Source organism: Anas platyrhynchos, chromosome 1, assembly GCF_047663525.1.
Source record: "Anas platyrhynchos isolate ZD024472 breed Pekin duck chromosome 1, IASCAAS_PekinDuck_T2T, whole genome shotgun sequence".
Classification (NCBI taxonomy): domain Eukaryota; kingdom Metazoa; phylum Chordata; class Aves; order Anseriformes; family Anatidae; genus Anas; species Anas platyrhynchos.
The window spans coordinates 171,510,345-171,530,993 of record NC_092587.1 but is presented as its reverse complement, the minus strand read 5'-3'; the positions used below and the strand labels follow the sequence as shown (position 1 = coordinate 171,530,993).

At 35.1% G+C, this 20,649-nt stretch overlaps 1 protein-coding gene across 2 annotated transcripts in view; it reads left to right on the top strand.

Moving 5' to 3' along the window:
• Positions 1-20,649, top strand: part of TDRD3 (tudor domain containing 3) — a 104,312-nt gene that overhangs the window by 63,508 nt on the left and 20,155 nt on the right. For both annotated transcript variants that reach the window (XM_027472689.3, XM_027472692.3), the window contains exons 8-12: positions 196-336; positions 2,551-2,707; positions 3,094-3,219; positions 15,344-16,182; positions 18,026-18,151. In XM_027472689.3, the coding sequence (XP_027328490.1) occupies positions 196-336; positions 2,551-2,707; positions 3,094-3,219; positions 15,344-16,182; positions 18,026-18,151 (1,389 nt within the window). The remainder of the gene's footprint in view (positions 1-195; positions 337-2,550; positions 2,708-3,093; positions 3,220-15,343; positions 16,183-18,025; positions 18,152-20,649) is intronic.

Sequence of the window (20,649 nt, the reverse complement as noted above, 5' to 3'; positions counted from 1 at the left end):
AGGAAAAAAGTTGAAGTCCTACTTAATAAATTCATCATTTCTTTGTGTGTCTAAGTGCTTTATTTGTTGATGCAAAGCATAAGCATAAAAAATACAGCAGCTTCAAATTTACTGCAGTTCTTGTACTAGCTAAATATTAAGGCATATTTTCATAAGTTCAGTTTACTGAATTGTTATTTTTTTGCTTATCTAAAGACCAAGACATTTGGAGGAGGTGGTGGTAGTAGCAGAAGTAATCTGAGTGTGAATGCTGGAGGGAATCGAAACAGGGAGCTGTTCCAGAAAGAGAAGATAACGAAACCTGAGGGAAAAAATGAAGGAGTCTACAGAGAACTGGTAAGGTGTAAGATTTAATAAATGCATACCATTAAAAAACAAAGCTAACAAAAAAATAAAAGACCCTTTTTAAAAGGGCTTTCATTTGAATTTATTTTGAAGTTTGTTTAGAACAAGAAGTTTAGAAGTGTGCTTTTGTACCTTACTCAGACGGGTATGAGGTTCAATGTGATTTTTGTAAAGTGTTATTATCCTATTATCCAGTAAAATTAAAACCTCACAAAAGAAGAGCTATACTATGTGTGGTATAGATCGTTGCAGTCTAGTTTTATTTTCTTGAAATAAGCTCAACAGTTTCGCATGTCAACATTTATCAATTCGTTTTAGGCAGGAAGACTTCCATCCGTTGATTTCAACATATCAAATGATATTTTAGTGTAGATTTTCTTCTGAATTAATTTAATATTTATTTTAAGAATTCATTCGACATTGAGAAAAGTACATGGTACTTGTGATATTTAAAATACCAAAGTAGAAATACTTCTCTAGTGACATGTCATGCTGACGTAGTCACAGATAATGTTATATTTTGAATAAAGTGGGTTACCATTGGAGAACCTGAACTCTTTCTCCTAATTTAAAATATCACATTCCAGTGTATTTCATAACTTTATGCTAAATGAGAAGAGTTCTTTCGATTCACTGCATTGAATTAATTGGGTATAAGATTGGCAGTCATGGAAGTTTATTTTGCTCACTTCAGCAATCTGAAAGTTTGATGGAAAAAGTCTTTGTTATAAAAAAAAAAAAAATCAGGACAGAGATTTGCGAGCACACAATAACAATGAATGATTGATTCTGGTTTGAGTGATGAAAGCAGACTGACTGAAAGAGGTTTCACGATAATAATTCAGTAAACTAGGATAAAGGCTTTTATCCTAGTTTCCCATCTGTGTGTTACCTTATGAGAAACCTGAGGCACTGTATCTTTATTTACTAAACAAGAACCAAAGAAGTAGTTTCTGCTTTTTCGTTGTAGATAATCAGTAAATTGTGCAGGTCAATCCCCCTTCTCTCTTAATAGTACTACAAATAGGGTATGTCCTATAATTTTCTTTGCCTTTTCATTTTTTTTATGAGAACCTACAAGATCTGTATGGTGTAAATGGAGTTGAAGGGAAAGTTTTTGACATCAATGGATAGTTCAGATATTACCTCCTTTCACAAAAACTCTTTGTATTTGAAAAGTTGTCTTTCCTTTGGGTTTCAAGTTGTAACCTATTCAAGAGGCTTTTTTTATCCACAGCTGGTAGTGCAGGTACTGTATTTGCAAGTCCTCATTTTTTGCTGGTCTTTGGTGAACATAGCTGTTGTGTACAGAATTTCTACTACTGAAAGGAGGAGGTATAGAGTAAACTGGAAGTTCTCTTCTTGCTCAAAGCAGCTACTTAACTGCAAGAGGGAGAAGAGTGAAGCAGGCTTGCTGATATTGAAGCACCAGTAATTATCTCTCTTGGACCCTTGTTCTCATGCAGAGAAATTTTGGAGAATGACCCAGATAAGGAAGCATTATACTCTATTATTAAAAATAAGATGTTATTTAGGCAACTGAAAGTTGAATTCAAGTGGGATGATGATTCTGTGTTAGACATTGATACTATGTTTTAGTCCACTGGACTTTAAAGACCTTTTTAATTACTATTCATTCAGTTACTCAATCTGCAGACATTTGATCAAAGAATATTGTTAAATTTGGGAATTAAGAAATGAAATCATTGAAGGATGAAGGGTACATAGCCAAGCATATAAGGATTTTACCCAAGCTCTGCAAAGTCATGTCTTGCTTGTTACAGTAATTTTTGGATAGTAAAATATGGTTTTGAAAGTTATTTGAGTTGTTACATCTCCTGTCTCACTGAAGTCTAGTTGTTATACTAGTATTGCTTTGCTTTGAGAGATTCCTTTTACATTGATTGAAGAACGTAAAATTTGTACAGTGAAGAAAAAAGTACAAAAGAGGAATTTCTGCTTGAAACCACCTAATACTAGAACCAAAAAGTCAGTGAACTAAACAGAAATCATTGAAAAAAAAATCTCTAACAGCTGGTTGTTTAGAACTAGGAGAGCTTGTCTGTGAATATCATATGTAAATCTGAAAAGTTTACCAATGAAATGTGAAAAAGCGTTTCAGTTAATGTAAGATTAAAGTCAAATCTAATGTTTTTGTAAAGTCTCTGTTGTAATTTATGATAATTTATGTGTGTATCTTTCCAGGTTGATGAAAAGGCTCTAAAACACATAACAGAGATGGGTTTCAGCAAAGAAGCAGCAAGACAGGCACTTATGGATAACAGTAACAATCTAGAGGCAGCATTAAATTTTCTTCTGAACAGTAGCAAACAGAAACCCCTTCAGGGACCACCACCTAGAGGTATAACTTGAAAAGAAATGCTTCAAAACAAAGTGTTCATGAGCAAAATAATTTGTTTACAGTGCATTACTAATGTAGTTATATAAGGTATATTTACATATTTGTTTTCCTGCAAGTTAGAATGCGTTGCAAACCTGAGAAATATATAATACTTAGAAAAGAATTATGTATTATGTCCTTTTCAAAATTTTTGAATTTGAAATCACAGATTTTAATATCCTACATGGAAAATACCTGCATCTGTTTTGTCAGTGATAGTTTTTGGTTTTTAAGATGGGGAATACAGACATTTTATAATTTAAGTATAATAATAATTTAAAAAAATGTAGATACTTCTTATTTTCCTCCTCCCTCACCCCCCAAATAACTGGTTTTTACCCTTACAGGTAAAGGAAAGGGCCGAGGCCGAATAAGACCTGAAGACGAAGAAGAGCTAGGAAACGCCAGACCGTCTGCACCAAGCACATTGTTTGATTTCTTAGAATCCAAAATGGGTACTCTAACAGTAGAGGGTAAGTCATTGAAATTGATGCATCTGGAACTAATATTGGGCAGAGCTGGTGGCATTCTTTTTTCTAACTTGGTCATTTAGAAGGTGGCTCCTAGAAGTTCTGCTGCAGTCAGCAGTAAAAAACGGAGTGCTTTTCCTCTCCTTTGAAAAAAGGTCAAATAAATTTCAGTGTGGTAGTTTGTATTTCTCTCTTGACTGTCAAAAGCCAAGGGTAAAAAAAAAAAAAAAGTAAATCTAAGCTGTTTATTTCAGGCTTAGGTGTTTAGAAGTTAGTAATTTTGAAATTAAGTGGGATAAATCCCACTTATTAAATCTAATTTGATGAAGGCATTTGCAACTTTAATGGGCTTTTCTTCATGTTCAAACTTAAAGGAAAAACTGGTAACACCAATCTTCCTTCCTGAGCTTATAAACAACACATTCTGTGTGGCACTCAGTTTAGAGTTTAGTAATAGCAATATGCTCAATTGTTTTTGTGTTCCCTTTGTCTGACAATCAAAACAAACCCCCACCTTTTTGCTATTAAAATATTAAGCAACTATTTTCTCGTTTTCACGTTTAATAACTGTAGGGACTGAACAAAAGGAAGGAATATTGAAAGAAGGAAGACAAATAATCTCTTAAAAAACCTGGGTTTTTACTTTAATTTCCTTTTCCTTCTCAAGAAGCCATACACGAATGTAGTCTATGAATCAGGATGCCTGTTTATGTCTAAATCATTCTATACTTCAGAAGCTTTAACAGACAGATGCATTAAAAGAAAAAAAGTTGATTTTTCATACCTCTTGAGGTCTCTAGAGGCTGCTGTAATATTAAAGTACAACTCACAGTAAGCTGAGTAATAAAAGGAGATAATTTGTTATTTTGTGTATGGCTTTGGAGATGTTTCAGTAGGCAGTGTGAAATGAAAATGTCTGCTTCCATTATTTAACATGAAGTTTTGTGATGGAGTTGTAATTTTTTTCTCCCTATCAAATAACACTTCCCTGAAGGCTGAAATAAATGTTGTATTATTTTGTATGAACCGTTGTTTTCTAATGAATGAGTGCACTTAGGGAGTCTCAACATTTATATATAATGATTTCAAATTGAGTTCTGATACAGTCTTTGTTGTCTGTTAATAATGCTTTGTTTACTTTCACTGGATTTAAAAAAAATGTGAAAAATAGGCTTGTAGTAAAAGAAGATGAAAACTGAACAAAAGGTGGTGGTCATGAAAAAAATAGAAACAAAATACTTAATGATGGAAACACTTCTTAGTTCTGTTTTCCTACTTTAGTGATTCCTAATTATTTTGTTGAATACTGTCCTGGAAGATTTCTTTACAAATGTGCAATATTTGTTCCTGTTTTTCCCTACACCTGATGAATGGGCAAGATGTAATGTTTAAGAGATGTTTGATAATTTCAGAAATAGTTAATGACACAAACATGAGAAATGTTAGTAAAAAATGGCAGAATTTTATAAATGACAGGTATACAGTAAATGTCAATATAATAGCTCCAACTCGCCTAAGTCGTGTTTCCAATGCTAATGAAAAAAAAATAGAGCTGTAATCTACCTGGGAACTTCTAAATGGCCATTGATAATATTAATGGACTTCCTATATTGTTTTTTCATCTACTTGTAGTTTAAAGCTCTTAGTTGCCTTTTTTTTTCTGGAAGAAGCCAGGCTGTGTACAGCAAGCATTCTGTCAATAACTGAAAATGAAGTGCATGCAGTCAAAACCATCTCACTGATTAAAGGCTGTTAAAATTGTGAGAGAATAAATAGAGGCACTTAATGTCCTTAAAGGATGAGAGTATGATAAAATCAGGATGGACGGAATATACTAAATATTTAGGGAAATTCAGCCTTCAGGTCCGATCCAAATAGCTTACTCTTCAGAGCTATTGAAACTTCTCTGTTTTCTGATTTCTGGTTTCTTACACCATAGATTTAGAAGTGCTTTGTTTAATCGAATTTCATGTATTGCCTGTTTAAAAGGGGCATACTGCTGCTTTTCACCAGTATCTCCAGTAATTTTTGGCAAGGCGTGGCTTCTGTCTGAAAAGAAATGACACACTGTTTTGGAATTTGTAGAAGTTATGATGAAGGACAAGTAACTAATAATAAATACATTAAAAAAAAATCTAATCTTATACAGAGCCAGCTGGTGAATATTTAATTTGTATTGAGAGGAATTGCTGAATTCTGGGAGGAAAAAAGTGAATTTATTAAGCATTAATTTATCCAATTGACATTTGAAAATATATAGGTACATATAGGTAAATATGTAGGTGTGTGTGTATATAAAAGTATATATACAAGTGCAGTTATTGTAGATACGTATGATGTCTAAGGTAAAGTGGTCAACAGATTTTTTGAGTTTGGAGATGTTGATGTTAAATTTTTGGTGTAAAGGTTAAAGCTGTTAGCTGTTAAATGTATCCAGAAAACTGCAAACAAAGAAAAGGAACATAAAAGCAAGTAAAATTAAAGAACTTCCAACTCAGGATATTCTATGATTCTATGATTCTATGAACAGTTAAATGTCAATGCCGAAACATACTTGGGTATGTTGACAGGCTTGTTGCTGCAGTTCCTAATATATATCTTAAGAGAGTTCTGTTGACGTCCTTCTAGTATGAGACCATTGTTGATTTGCAAATGAAGACCTGAGTTCCATTATTTGGTAAATCAAACAATATGGATTCTCTTTCTCTTTGAGTAGAAATTTGACCTATGCTATTGATTTTAAAATATTAGCAATAATAATAATAAATCAGTTTTCTGTTCCTGCTCTTAATCTGGCACTAGTACTATAGTGGAAACATTAAAAGATTCAGAACACCTGAAGCAAGGAAGCTTTTCCTACAGCTTGGAAATTCTTCAAATGAAAAATATGTTTGCAACTCAAAAGCAAAGTTTAAATGAAACAGAAGTTTATATAATCTTTTTTAGAAATGAATGGTGCTCTTTGGTATGTTGATTTGGAGCCATCCGTAATCTCTGTGACCGAGACTGTATGGCTACAATTTATAAGTAAAAGACATTTTTTGTAATTTACCAGTAGAAATATTTTTTCTCTAAGGTATATACACTGATTAAAGTTAATGAGGTTGCATGTACACTGAAAGAGGCACTTAATTTGTATGTGAAATAGCTTTTCCATTTAGTGTGGATGCAAATTACTGAAATGTTGCTGTGTTCGAGATTTGCTGCAAAAAGCATGAACAGCCATAAAATCAGTAGGCACCTGCACCTCAAAGACAAGCAGAACATCACTACTTTGGTTAGTTGAATCAGAGAACTTTTTGTTAAATGTGTTATTTTTGTAGTTTATGTGTATTAAAATGTGTAAAATATTCATCTTTCGGTACAACAGTGAATTTATGGTTAGTTGTTAATTGTGTATTTGTATTTAAGAATAATTACAGAGTTAGAAATGAAAACTTTAAGCTGCATAGGCTGACGAGATCACATTTTCAAAAGCACATGTGGGGAATTAGGCTTGAGATCTGTTTCTGACAACTCATTTTGTTTACCAAAGATGAATTAGATTTCTATGATGAATAGAAATAGAAACAGTGGTAGTAATTTTTCTTTCTCGTTACGCAAATTGATTTTCCTCGGAAAAGTTTTGTGTTTATCTTATCCAAGAGATTAGAGAGAAGATCTTTTTGAGAGAAGGCTTTTATGTATGGCTGAAGACATTTAAAGGAAAAATAATAGATATAATCCCTGTGGGTTGTAAGCCTTTCTTATTGTCAGTAATTTAATAGTAAGTAAGTAATAGTATTTTAGCAAGAACTATGAAAGGAGTGAATTGCTTCTTTTAAAATGATATTGCTGACTGATAGTTTTGCTTAGCAGGAGTTTTATGATTCTTAGGATTTGGCACATATGTAGGCAATGTTCTGTGGTGTATTAAAGCATAGTGGGTTTTGATTAGAAAAAATGCCTACAGTAGCATTTATACTTCGGTTTATAATCTCCATTTCTGTGTCTTAAGCATAGATACACTCCACTTTTGTGTAATTTTTTTCCTCTTAACTAAAAATAAAATGTTTTCATAAACATTGTAGGAAGAAAAATACAATTCTGGGGAAACTTAGACTCCAAGCTCACTTGCCAAAAATGTAACATTTTGTAACATGGCATGCAGTTTTTTTAAACACTTGTAAAAATCATTTTATGAATTATAATTTTTAATGTGGCGTCCTTCTCTGGAGGTCATGCTGTTTGGGGGGGGGAAAAAAAAACACAAAACAAAACAAAACTTGATAACATTTCTGAATTTTAAACCACGTTATGATTATTTTGGGGAAAAAAAAAAGCCTTTTTTCCTTTCTGAAGAAATAATAATCAATTTTCTTCCTGTTACTGGGAAGTCATTGGGCTGTACATTGGTTGCTCAGTTTCATTTGGTCAGTTTTTATTTTCCTTACTGAGTGTGTGAATCCCATGGGAGTAATCCTCTGTTTTTATGACAGAGTTTAATTTATCTTGCAGACTGTCCTTCAGATGGATTTTTCAAGAAAAGCATCAGTTTGTGCTGAATTACAGGTGTTTTTTTTTTTTTTTTTTTTTTTTGTCTTAGAAGCCCTATTTTTCTTTGCCAAGTCTGAGGAAAACCTGTGCAGTTTGAATTCAAACATTTCTTAGAAAACCATTTATTGAACATATTACTTCTCTGCCATTTTTATGCCTCTGTTGTCATTGAAAATATTCTTATTTAAATTTTTAAATAGTGCCTTCCAAGCTGAGATGACACAAGTATTAATTGTGTGCAGTGTCCTGATATATATCTGGGGTGATTATACCACTCTGATTTCTTTCTTCATGCAGTGAGTGTCCAAGCATTTGCAGGAAACAGGGTGTGTATGTTACTAGCTGCTTTTTCATTTCATTTGATCCTGTAATTTAGCAGTAGAGACGTGTATCTGTTGTTGTCCCTGCCCGTGGCAAGGGGGTTGGAATTAGATGATCTTTAAAGTCCCTTTCAGCCCAGGCCATTCTGGGATTCAATCTTCCCTTGCTATTAAAAAAGTAGTAGTAGTAGATGCCTTGGAGGAACTGCTAGAAACAACTAAATATGTAACATTACATATAACATTACCCAGTAATGGGTCCCTTCCTTGATTTTCTGCAGAGCAGCTGTACTAAGGAAGGCTCAGGCAAGCAGGTTTTGCTGTCTTTATGTAGAATCACAAAATGCAGCTTCCAATGAGTTTAAAAAAAAAAAAAAAAAAAAAAAGTTAATTGTTCTGCAGTATTCCTGGTGCATTGCTGTCCAATATGGTCTCTAAAAGCCCAGTTTGTTTTTCAGATGTTGATGGAGGTTCTTTGTTTAGGGACAGTGCTTTTGTACGTGGGTGTGCACTACTTACCCTTACGCTAAAGCGTGTGTTCAGGAGCATGTGATTACCTGGAATGGCCACTTTATCATCATCACTGGTGTTAGGCTTCTGTATCTTTTAGGCGGATTTAAGTTCCTTCTAACTGATTGAGTGTCTATACAGAAGCAAAAACAAAAGGCAGTTTTGCTGAACTGGGATAAATATTTTTAATTTGGTGTTGTACCATGTTTTCTTCAAAAATGGCTTATTTGATCTAGTGTCTAAAAAGAGAAATGGTTTCTTCTCAAGCACAGAGAGGATTGATTTGCTCTTCTCTGTATGTCTCTTTGCTTTTCTAATTCCCCCTGAAACCTCAGTACTTCCTGCTCATTGTTGAGAATTTCTAAAATCACTTCTGAATTATCAGTAACTAAGGTAGGTGCTTCTGTTTGTGAGCAGTTACTGCAAACCAGTTGCTTGATTTGTTATCATTGATTTGGAAGCTTTGCCTACTTGGATTTAGACCAAGCAGAAAAATACTTATAAATCAAAACAGTTTTGTATCTTGCTTGGTTATTTAACCCGCACAAATTAGTGAAAATAAGGTGTGTTGGATCTTTTGCACTGTAATATCCTGTGTTTATGATGTCTTCACATATTTTTTACAGAAATATTATTTTTAAGTTACTGTAGCTGTCAAAAGCTACAATTAAATGTCTGACTCTTGCATGATCTGCTAATTCATTAATCCTAAAACATAGTATTTAGTAAACATGCTTCATTTAAGTGAAGTGCAAGGAATTATTTAAAAAAAGCTTCTTCTACTGCAGACCTATTTATTATTTATTTTTAACTCAGTGATTGGTGCTACCTGTGAAAAACTTTGTGTTAAAGTTAACTAGCTTGAGTTTTGTGTGGACAGAGAAACTTGATGACTGTGAGAGATTAAAAAAAAGTAGACAAAAAATGCTGGAAACTTCTTTGCTTGTACTTAAATTATTTCTGCTACTGAACACAAAGTTTTTTCCATTAATCTTCTTCCTGTTTTTCTTTGGTTACAAGGAACAGTTCATCCATCTCTGCCAGCTCAAATAGGTAAACACAGGGATTTCAGGGGGAACAAAACAGTGCCAAGAGCTCTGACTGTAGAATTAAGGAAGACTGGACAAAGTGCTTAGGACCAGGCATATTTTCAATATTGTATCTCTCTGTGGTTCTTGAGGACAGAGAACAAGCTGGTGTTTCCACCTGCTAAAAACCAGAAACTTCTGGCAGACACAGCTACACCTTTGAGTGATTTAAGAAAAGATTAACTTTGAAATGATTTTTTATCATTAGTTGGTATAGTTGGTGATAAACGTAATTTTTTTGGTCATATCATTGACCCAGGCCAAAGCATTTGCAGTTTCAGATTGAAGAGGCAATTCTGCACAGTCTTCCCAAGGGAGGTGCTGTGCTCGGTGTGGATGTTTCATGCTCTTGCTGTTAAAATGAATCTCCTGTGCAGCAAAAATAATAATAAAAATAATGGGATGACAGAAAAAGCAAGCTAGAGGTGGCACGTCTATCTGTTCTTTTAATAAGGGCTCTTTAGGAGGTGGGAGCAAGTCCTAGGCTGTAGTCTCTGTTTCTTGCGACCATAGTTAGGCTTTGACTGAAATACAAATTTAAACATGCAGTTGGGATTTAAAGGTGGTGAAATAATTTTATTCCAAGGTTAATTGCTTGAGCAATTAAGATCAGCATTTAGAAAATCAATCTTTTTTCTAATCTGATTTTTCTATGCTTAGCTTCTAACTGTCATATAGTAATACGCCTTTCTTGTTACAGAGAGCTTTCAGAATTTGTTTTCCTAATAGGCATTTATAAAATATAATTGACTTGTATGTTATCCATCAGTTGTGTTAGCTCTGTGTGGATTGAGCTTTCCTAGTTTCTCATTAAAGGCCTTATTCTTTCAGACTGCTTTTTCTCTTTTCCAAGCAAACCCATTTATCAGTTCTCTTCTTCAGATATGCATTCCATAATTGCAGACAATGCATTTTAGTGGTTTGAGTGATGTGTAACATCACTATCCCATGGGCTATTGCTTTACACCAGATCTGAGCATCCCACTTAATTTAGCTGCAGTAACCCTCATGTTCTTGGCTACCAGTGTTGTCCGCAGGAGATGCATGACAAAGGAGGTGCTGACCTTCTAGGAGGGTTTATAACAGATTTTTGACACAGATTTTTTACTGTCTTGTATTATTCTTAACCATTTGCTCAGAGATGTCTCAGAGGAAATACGACTAGTGGAGAGTGAACATTTGTCACAAGCAGCAAGACGTGCACTTGGGGATCCAGCCTCAGAGTTGTCCAAAGGCTAAAGGCGTTTATGTACTTTTGAATTAGAATTTCTGTCCTTTTCCTACTTCAGTGTTTTGCTTGAGATAAACCAGGATATATAGTACATAGTTTTTTTTTTTTTTTGGTTTGGTTTGGTTTTTAGTATGCTAAACTTTTTTTTTTTTTGTTGTTGTTTTTGTTTTTGGACAATTTTGGGCTGGCATATATTATCTAACTTCAACTATCTTTTTCATGCTTTATTCCACTGTGCTTTATATATTCCCAAATAGTGTACTTTGGAAGCAATAATGTTGATCTTTATGTAATTTGACAAACAAAACTCTTGAGTAAACTGGAGTTTACATAAGGTGTCATAATTGACATGAGGTGTGTCATTAGGGTTAATACATTAATGAAGTATTAATAGATTAGGGTTATATGTTAATATGTTATTAATTCTCCTCTAATTTTTGGACCTTTTGGCTGATTCGAGGTAAAACTTGCTCTGGGAGTAAGTGTCTTAAAGATGTGCTTTCATAAAGGTATGCATAAAAGCAGAATTCCCATTGGAGGAAGAAACCCAAATCATTGCCACCGGTGGGGGAAAGGCCACTGACTGAGTTTAACCACTTCATTAAACATGAGAAAATCCACAGGAGAGAGCTACAGGAAAGTGTACTTCTGAAAACCCATTGCACGTAGGGTGGTGTTGTTTAAATTGCATTGGCTGAGGTTTCCAGCTGCAGCAGGTCCTGCTGGTTGCTTGTAGGCGAGAGAATTGTGGTGGCTCTGTGCAGTCTTAATGTATAAATCATCACATGCAAATGCTAAAATGACTAAAATAACTGAGTGACAGTTTTAAGAAGACTGCTACCATTTCTCCTGGGTAAATTAAAACTACCCAAGAGAAGACAAAAGCCTTGCCATTAATTTTGAAATGGACTTCTTCCAGACCACTTTCCCCAACTTCAGGTTGTAATGGTAATGACAGTGCTGAGGCATCTCCCTCTTTGACAGGATAGCAGACCAAATCTTCGTGCTAAATGCCAAATTAATGTGTTTGTTACTGCTCTGTAGGAACTTTTCTGGGAACTTTGGCTAGTAGTTTGTTGGAGGTGGGGCAGGAATAGGCTGAGAGGGCTTGTGACTCCTCAGCCTAAGGAAGAGGAGGGGAATCTCATCAAAGTGCATAAATCCCTGAAGGAGGCTTGCAAAGAAAATGTAGCCAAGCTCTTCCTTTTGGTGGTGCTCAGTGACATGACAGGAGGCTTATGAGCACAAACTAAAACAAAGGAGGTTTCCTCTAAATGTCAAGAAGCACTTTGCTTTGAGAGTGACTGAGCACTGCCACAGGTTGCCCAGAGAGGTTGTGGATTCTCTCTCCGTGGAGATTTTAAAAGCCATCTGGAGGTGGTCCTGGGCAAGTAGCAACCCACTCCTTGAGCAGGGGGTTGGACTAGAGGACCTCTCAAGGTCCAGCCTCAGCTATGCTGTGAAAATCAGCTGCTGCTACTAGCGGAGACGATCTCTGAATGACTTCCTTCATCACTTCACTTCTTCTAGAATCCCTAAGATTCTTTTCAGTTCCTCAGTCAGACCTACTTGGGCAGACAGCCCATCTTTGTGAAGAACCTGCAATATTTTTATCTTGAGGTTTTTTCATTGACTGCTATTGACCAAGTAACACTTACTTTCATTTGACAGTTTTTGTTCGTAGACGGATTACTTTTGAATGTTAAGTGATAGATTAGCATGTCCTGGTAATTCAGGGCTGCTGTGTATGATGTAGTCCACTGAGAAGCTAGTGCATTTTTACCATATTAGCTGAATCTTTGTAGAAGACATCAGATTTGATGCGTCTGGAGGTTAGAGTAGGAAAATGTCAAGTGTTCTGTGAGCAGCTTTCACGTGTCACAGTAAATAGGCCTAGAAAAAAGATGTGTATATTCACTGTTAAGAAATTGTCTAGTCTTTTTCCAAGTGCCTAACATTTAGTATTACTTTTTTTCCATATTACTTAAAATGCATTCTGTAACTGAAAAATCAGACATCCTTTAAAGTAAGCTTGTTGTTTTTGTATTGTGATCACATTATGTTGGATATCAATAACTAATTTGAATGTCCACTAGTCCTACTGTTTATTTGCAATCAGTAAGTTAGAAATTTCCTGCTGTTAAATAAATCATTAACATAGTAACATACTGCTAAAATTTCTGTTGCTTGAAAAACAGATTATGTGAACTCCTGGAGTATCTACTTAATTCTGGGTGGAGATATTCACGTCAACAGTTAAATATATTGTGTTTTTTTCTTTTTTTTCATAGCTGCTACACTGTTTTAAATCTCCATGCTTCGTAGTGGAATAGTGGGTCTCATAACTTTAAATGAAACTTGTTTCTTAAGGTTCTATTTTGCACATAATTATGTTAAGTAGGTGAATAGCATTTGAGTTCTGAATTACTACTTTTTAAATTATGAAGGTTATTGCTTTTCTAAAGACAGAAAATAATGGTCTCATCTGAGAATGCTTGTAACTTCTTATTGGAAACTGGCAAATACCCTAAATGTTCCTCTGTCATTCAATTGGCCATTTTGGGGAGGCAATTTCACACTCCATTGAATTGAAGTGCTGTTCAGAGATCTACTATATCCAGATTTTTTTGGTGGCTAGTAAGACTACGTAGTTTTGTTAAGGTGGCTACACGATAGCTAAAATTGCTTGCTAGATGCTATGAAATTGATCAGAAATTTCAGGGAATTTTTTTCCAGCTAGAACAGAAAACGTGTATAGTTAATGCACTGAGGAAAAGCTGGAAGTATGATAATAACTGCTCTGCATGCTTTGTGATTGTCTTGCAATTGTAAGTAGTCCTTGTGCTGTCTGAGGTGAACACCCATCTCAGTAAATGCTTCTTAATTGATAAAATGATCAAAGTTTGCAGATGAAATATTTAAATTCTAAAATCATGCCAACCAGCAAAATATTAAAATGTCCAAACAGCCTATTCTATTCAGCCTATTTCTACTTCTGTTGTTGGAACAACTTTTCCTTGTGTCAATGACTTCTTTTAATGAATTTCATATTGTACAGTATTAAACAATAAGATTTACAATGAAGCATTTAAGAATTTTTTATAACTTTAATGATGTGTACTAGCAGTAATGTTCATGGCATTGGAAAGCCAGGAGTACTTGAGTGTTTGATGACTTCTTAGTGCCTACTGCTTTGTTCTGAGTGTCTGTGAAGCAATAGACACTCAGAAGTGTCGTCAAGCAGTTCAGTCATTTAATCTGTAATTAACGTGAGGAATACACATGAAAGTTAGTGACTGCTGCTTAAGATGAAAATAGGAAGAGTGGAAGCGCAAGGATTTTACTACCAATTCATACTAAGATGTGTAAATGAAGAAAGTCATGAATAGAGACTTGTGAATTAATTACGAAGAGAAACATTTCTAGAAGAAATTGAATTGAGAAGATTCCTGTGTATTATACAGAAGTGGGGAAGTTAAACAGTGATTCTTGCAGAAAAATTACAGATAGAAAACAAAAAAACACTATATTTTCATGTTCTACTTTCCAAGGATAGATAAGACGTGGATTTCTAAACTTATAAGGAAGACTTTATTATTTATTTTTTTTTAAAAAGCAACAAATACGTTTTATGGATTTAAAAAGTAATCTTTTAATTTTAAAAGAAATTGAACATTTATCAAACTCGTTTTTGAGTAATTTAAAAATTTACAAACATTTATATTTTACATATGTAAAAAACACAGGTTTCAATGTCAAATTTTGCAGTAAAATGTTTATCGGGATTGTAGTCATGCTAAGCTTCACAGAGCTCCATGATCTTTCTGTCCTGCTCACCTCTCTCCTGCCCTGCCCAACATCCAGTGAAAAGTTTGCTCTGTCTCATAAGGTCCATGATAATTATGTTTTCCTTATCATCAGTTAGAGTTCTGGCTGAATCTCTTGAAGGTAACACTCGAGCGGTTCCTGCTATGGCTCATTGATCAGGGTCGTCACAGTTCTGGACTTTGTTACTATTCCCATTATGTCTAGGTTGTCTGCTATGTTCATTTCATCACTTCTAGTTGTTGCCTTTAATGCTGAATAGCTGTTAACAAGTTATTTTTACAGAAAATTTCAATTCAGATGACAAGTATTTTTTCCCCCTCATTTTCCTTCCTCTTCCTTTCTTCGCCTTGGAATTCTATTTTCCTCTCTGAAGTGGTTGTTACTCATTTAATAATAACTCACATGCACACTTGTCTTGGCAGTACTTATGTCTTCCAGTAATAAAAAATTACAGTTCAAATGTCTGCTAAATTTGTCTATACAATTCCGTTTCTGTGTCACAAAGTTAAATACCGCTTACTTTTCTAAATACTACTGCTGATTTATCAGTTGGGGTCTAAAATTACACTTATGTGAAGCATATTAATAATTAAAATATTTTTTTTTCTTTATAGAACCAAAATTACAATTTCAGCCACCACATCAAATACAGCCCAAAGTTATGACTACAGAACAGAATGGCATCAGAGAAAATCATTCAAGACATATTCCTCGCAATGATATGAGACAGCCAAGGAATGAGAAGCCCCCTCGTTTTCAAAGAGATTTTCAAAATTCAAGGCAGGCTTTGGAAAGTGGGGGGTTACCCAGAAACAGAGGTCCTGAAAGGCATAGCTCTTTAGAGCACTGGACAGATGAAAAAATTAAAAGTGACAGACATTATCCTAGAAATGATAGGCCAAAGGATATGGGTTATCCCATAGCCACTCACCAGAGTGATAATTCTTTTAAAAAAAGGGATAACAACATGCAGAACAGAATAGGAAAAGGGGTGTCCTTCACAGAACTCAAGGAGAACTCTGCTGCTCAAGATACTATGGACAACAATAACCAGAAACGTGGGAAAAGGGAAAACCAAATACACAATTCTGAAAACTTTTGTGATAGGAAGGCACGAACAATAAATAACGAAACCTTTATGGTAAAAAATGAGCAACATTTTGGTGTGAACAATGATTACCAAAACCCTGGTAGAACTGATAATTTTAATGCTGTACCAAATGGAGATACGGAACATCATCAGAAAGGAAGACGTGTAGGTCCTATCAAATCATCAGGACCCGCTACGATTCCATCTTATGATGATAAAGTTTTGTATTACAACACTGGACCCAAAAGGAGATCGGGGCCTATCAAACCGGAGAAAATAATGGAACCATCGATTCACATGGAGTATGGAAGAAGCTGGAGACCTGGGGATGAATGTTTCGCTCTTTATTGGGAAGACAACAAGGTATGCCTTTACAAAATAACAACTATTTCAAGTTGTACCTTCAATGTTTTCTTAGATGCTGGAGGGGAGACTTAGCACACCAGCACAAAGACATGGGGTTTTGTTCATAGCTGTGTATTGTGCTTTGTGGCTAGCTTCCTGTTCTGTTTTTTGTTGTTGTTGTTGTTTCGTTTTATTTTAATGAGATATATGGCTTGCGTTCATTTCCTGAAAGTGCTTAAATTAATTCGACTCCAAGGTGACTGTTTCTGTCACATGTGGCGACTGAGCTTGTAATTAAAACATTTCATCCAAGTGCCTAAAATTTGAAGGAATGAACGTGGATCTAGATGCCCATGTACTTTCCAAGGAACAAATCCAAGATGCTCTGCTATCCAGAACAGACTGTAATAGTAGACAGATGGTAGACTTCTTGTAGAATAAGTCGGTGTGCAGCACTCACTACTGCAAGGGAAACCCAGTCTGCAGGAACAGGACTGTTAAGAAACAACAACAACAACAAAAAAATGTTTTGTTTCAGTGATTGCAGAAAGAAGACAGCAGAAGGATTGCTTTTTATTATCACCAGTAGACCAAAGAATTTAGCTGCATAATTTGTGGAACAAATTAATTATATTGCATGAGAGTTCTGTTTTACTAATTTTTAAAAGCTTAAATACTTCCTCTTCAGCTGTTTTTCCAGTTAATGAGCTTTCTTTATGGCAAAAGACTTGCCTTTCATCATCTTCTCCTTTTAATCCTTTTTTTTTTTTTTAAAGAATTAATTTAAAAAAAAAAAAAAAGCTTTGATTTGTTATCACCTGTTCAGGTATTCCCTATCACTCTTCTGTTGTTTCTTCAGTTTTTGACACTTTCTGGTAATCCAATAGCTACCTTAACTATCGCTGTTCTTTGAACAGGTTTTATTCCCACCATTTAAAGTCTTTTGTGGTATTAAAGTTTATTTTCTAACTTATTTTTCTCTCTTCTGTTTGTATGACTAAGGTAAAACATGCACCATTTTTTTTGTAGTGGTAAAATATAGTGAATTAACTCTATCAAATAAGGATGTATGTCTTGGGTGGATGAACTATTTTGAAATATAATAATATATTAAGGATTTTTTTCCTGTTTTGAGAAGTACTTTGTATTGCTGAGAGATGAGTACTGAAATTCTGGAAACTTTCAAAATAACTAGGTATGAAACTGTTGCCTGAAAAGTATTTAGTGCATTAGAGTATTTTGTTGATGGGTATAATAAAAGCTGCTGCTTGCATCTAGGACAGTTTTTGAACTAGTGTGATAAAATACAGTACTGAGTTTCTGTCTTAGGAGATAATGATTTCTTTGTGTTTGGTAAGTTATAAAGTGACTGAATATCTTCATATATTTATATAAATCAGTTTGCAGATGTCACAAAAATGAAATAGTGTGCTGAAAAATGAAGACTTTTTGAAGGAGCAATTTTATCATATTTTAGTATGTGCTAAAATAGGTATCAGTACGTATAGTATAGTGTATATATATATAAGTAGGTGCCTATCAGGCATTTAAAAAAAAAAAAAGTCTTACAGTAGCACTTCACGTATACAACAACATTTTTATTAATGATTAATTTGACCTTTAAAACAAGTCTTATAAATGTTCAGTCTAGTGTCATAAGCAGCACATGTTTTCAATGAATAATCTAAATACACAGCCCCCATCCTTGCAGTCATGGGCCATGCAGAAGTTTAATATATAAGTATCTGCTACAAATATTACTCAAAACTTAATGCTGACCTAGGTGGGGAGTAGAGGAGAAAGTGAAAATGAAAAGGCTGTTTTCATGCTATTTATTACCTTTGAAAATTTCTCTTTTAAGTTCTACCGGGCAGAAATTGAAGCTCTCCATTCTTCTGGGACAACTGCAGTTGTTAAGTTCTGTGATTATGGAAATTACGAAGAGGTGCTTCTCAGCAACATCAGGCCTGTTCATGCAGACACATGGGTATGTGATAACAAATCGTATACAAATATATAAACTGCATAAGTCTGTACAAAATATGTAACCCTGCACAAATGAATGCCTACTTATGCAAAGAGTGCTAATTGCACGTGTAGAAAAATAGTTGAGACAAGTACACAAACAAATTCTCAACTCTTAGTTATCTATATGAACCTACTATCTGATCAATGTTATCACGTAGTATTCTTTGTGTATAATAAATTTAAGTTGTATTGTTTTAAAATGACTATATTTTAATTGACGTGTCAGCTAAACAATTTTATGCATATTTTCTCTCTAAAAGTTGTGCTTCCTCTATTAAAAAAAGACTATTATTATTGTTTCATTTCAAGTACATTGTATTTTCTTCTGTAAAGGTTAGAAAACAGTCTTTTTAAAAGGTTTTTACTATGTGTGAATGTATGGCTAAAAATACACATTTGTTTGTACAAGTTTATTTTGCATTGTGATTCTATTTGCTTCAATGATTTCTTTGCTGAATATTATGGTGGAGGTGTACGCCTTCAATCTGTTTTATAAGGTTTAGAAGGTATTAGCCTTATGAAAGTTGAATTTCAAAAGGCTTTTTTTGTGAATGACGTGGAAATAGAGGTACATCCTGGTTTAAAAAAAAAAAAGAAACAGGAGTGTATAGTTATTTGCTGTTTACTGTTATAAAAAGCTGCACAGAAAGTATTTGTATTTTGTGCATTGAATGATGAGCTGAGAGTGCCTGTTTTCGCTCTTACCTCTGGTTATATAGCCATGTTAGTACTGCTGCAGAGGCTGAACAATCAACTACTGTCTTCTGCCAGTGGTCTTTTAACTTGTGTCGTTGCCTGTAGCTCTCAGATGCCCATATGGCCTCTGAGATGGCCTTTTTCTACTTAAAAGGTATCTGAAGCTCTTCCCATCTTATGCATTTGCTGTCTCTATGGAAATGAATGTTTTTATTTCTTTATATCCCACTAGTTGAGTTACAGTCATACAGCGCTTCCTACTATATGACTGTACATATTTTGACCCTGTTTCTGGGTTGTTAGTAAGCTTTTGTTTGTGCACACAGAATGGTTGAGGTTGGAAGGAACCTCTGTAGGTCATCTGGTCCAAGCCCCCTGCTCAAGCAGGGACACCTACATCAGGTTGCCCAGGACTGTGCCCATGTGTCTTTTAAATATTTCTAAGGATGGAGACTCCACAACCTTTCTGGGGCAACCTGTGCCAGCACTCAGACATGCACAGTAAAGACTTGTTGCCTGATGTTCAGAGGGAACCCCCTGTGTGCCAGTTTGTCACGGTTGCCTCTTGTCCTGGCACTGGGCACCACTGAAGAGAGCCCAGCTCAGTCCTCTTTCCAGCCTCCGTTCAGGTATTTATATTGACGAGCTTCCCCCTTGAGTCTTTTCTTCTCCAGGCTGAACAGTCCCAGCTCTTTCAGCCTTTCCTTACAGGAGAGATGTTCCAGTCCCTTCAGCACCTCAGTGGCCCTGAGCTGGACTCTGCAGTACATTCAGGTCTCTCATACTGAGGAGCCCAGAACTGGACATAACATTCCAGATACGGGCTCACCAGTGTAAAATTGAGGGAAGGATCACCTCCCTTGACCTGCTGGTGATACCTTGCCTAATGCAACCCTGGATACTTATTAGCCTTTTTTCATCCTACTTGATGGTAATCGTAAGGAATAGCTTTTATTTTACTTTAACCCTCTGAAAATTAGCTCTCTGAGAATGTGGCCTGGTGTTAGGACGAAGTAGAACTAATAGTGGAGTGCCAGCCTGAAGCAGTGGTCCTTCTTTCTGTTTCTGCTGATAACTAACTACCTGTTCTTCCAGGTCCCTCTCCTCCCATATTTTATCATCAGTCATGTAGCCACAGGATGAGTTGAATCAGATGGAGTGATTTTTCCCCAGCTTTGTTTTATTTCAGAGTTTGTTAAAGTTGACACAAGACGGTGGGAGAATGTATGGAGAGAGGATTCTGCAACTGAAATAGCATGGTCTTAATGTAATGCTGCATCGTGTTCTAGTTAGAGGCTTCCTCGTTTGTTGCTGGGAAGAAATAAAGCCTTTTAGTTCATCAGAAATAAAAGGTACCATTCTCAAGGGATTTTTAACCTCAAGGGAGATTAGATGAAAAGCTTAAATTCAAACAACTAAATTTAGGTCATTGAAGTTATGCAACATAAATGCCATCCAACATCCTCACAGTAAACAAAGGTTTTATGGTTTCTTTCTGGCATCTTTTTCCTAAAAGTTCTTTGCAGCTGTAGGATTTTTCTAGGAGAAAGTTAATTAGCATTTTGCTTTTTCACTTTTCTGTGTTCAGATGCTAGCTCTAGTTCTCATTCTGCACTTGCAGTTTTTAGTTACCAGTTGGAGTTGAGCTCTGAAACTCAGGGTTGTCTTTTAAACTGAACACTGTTGGTTAATACAGTGTTCATGTAAGTCTAGATAGCATGCACAAATGCAAAATGAGGTTCTTGTGCTGCTCAGTACTTA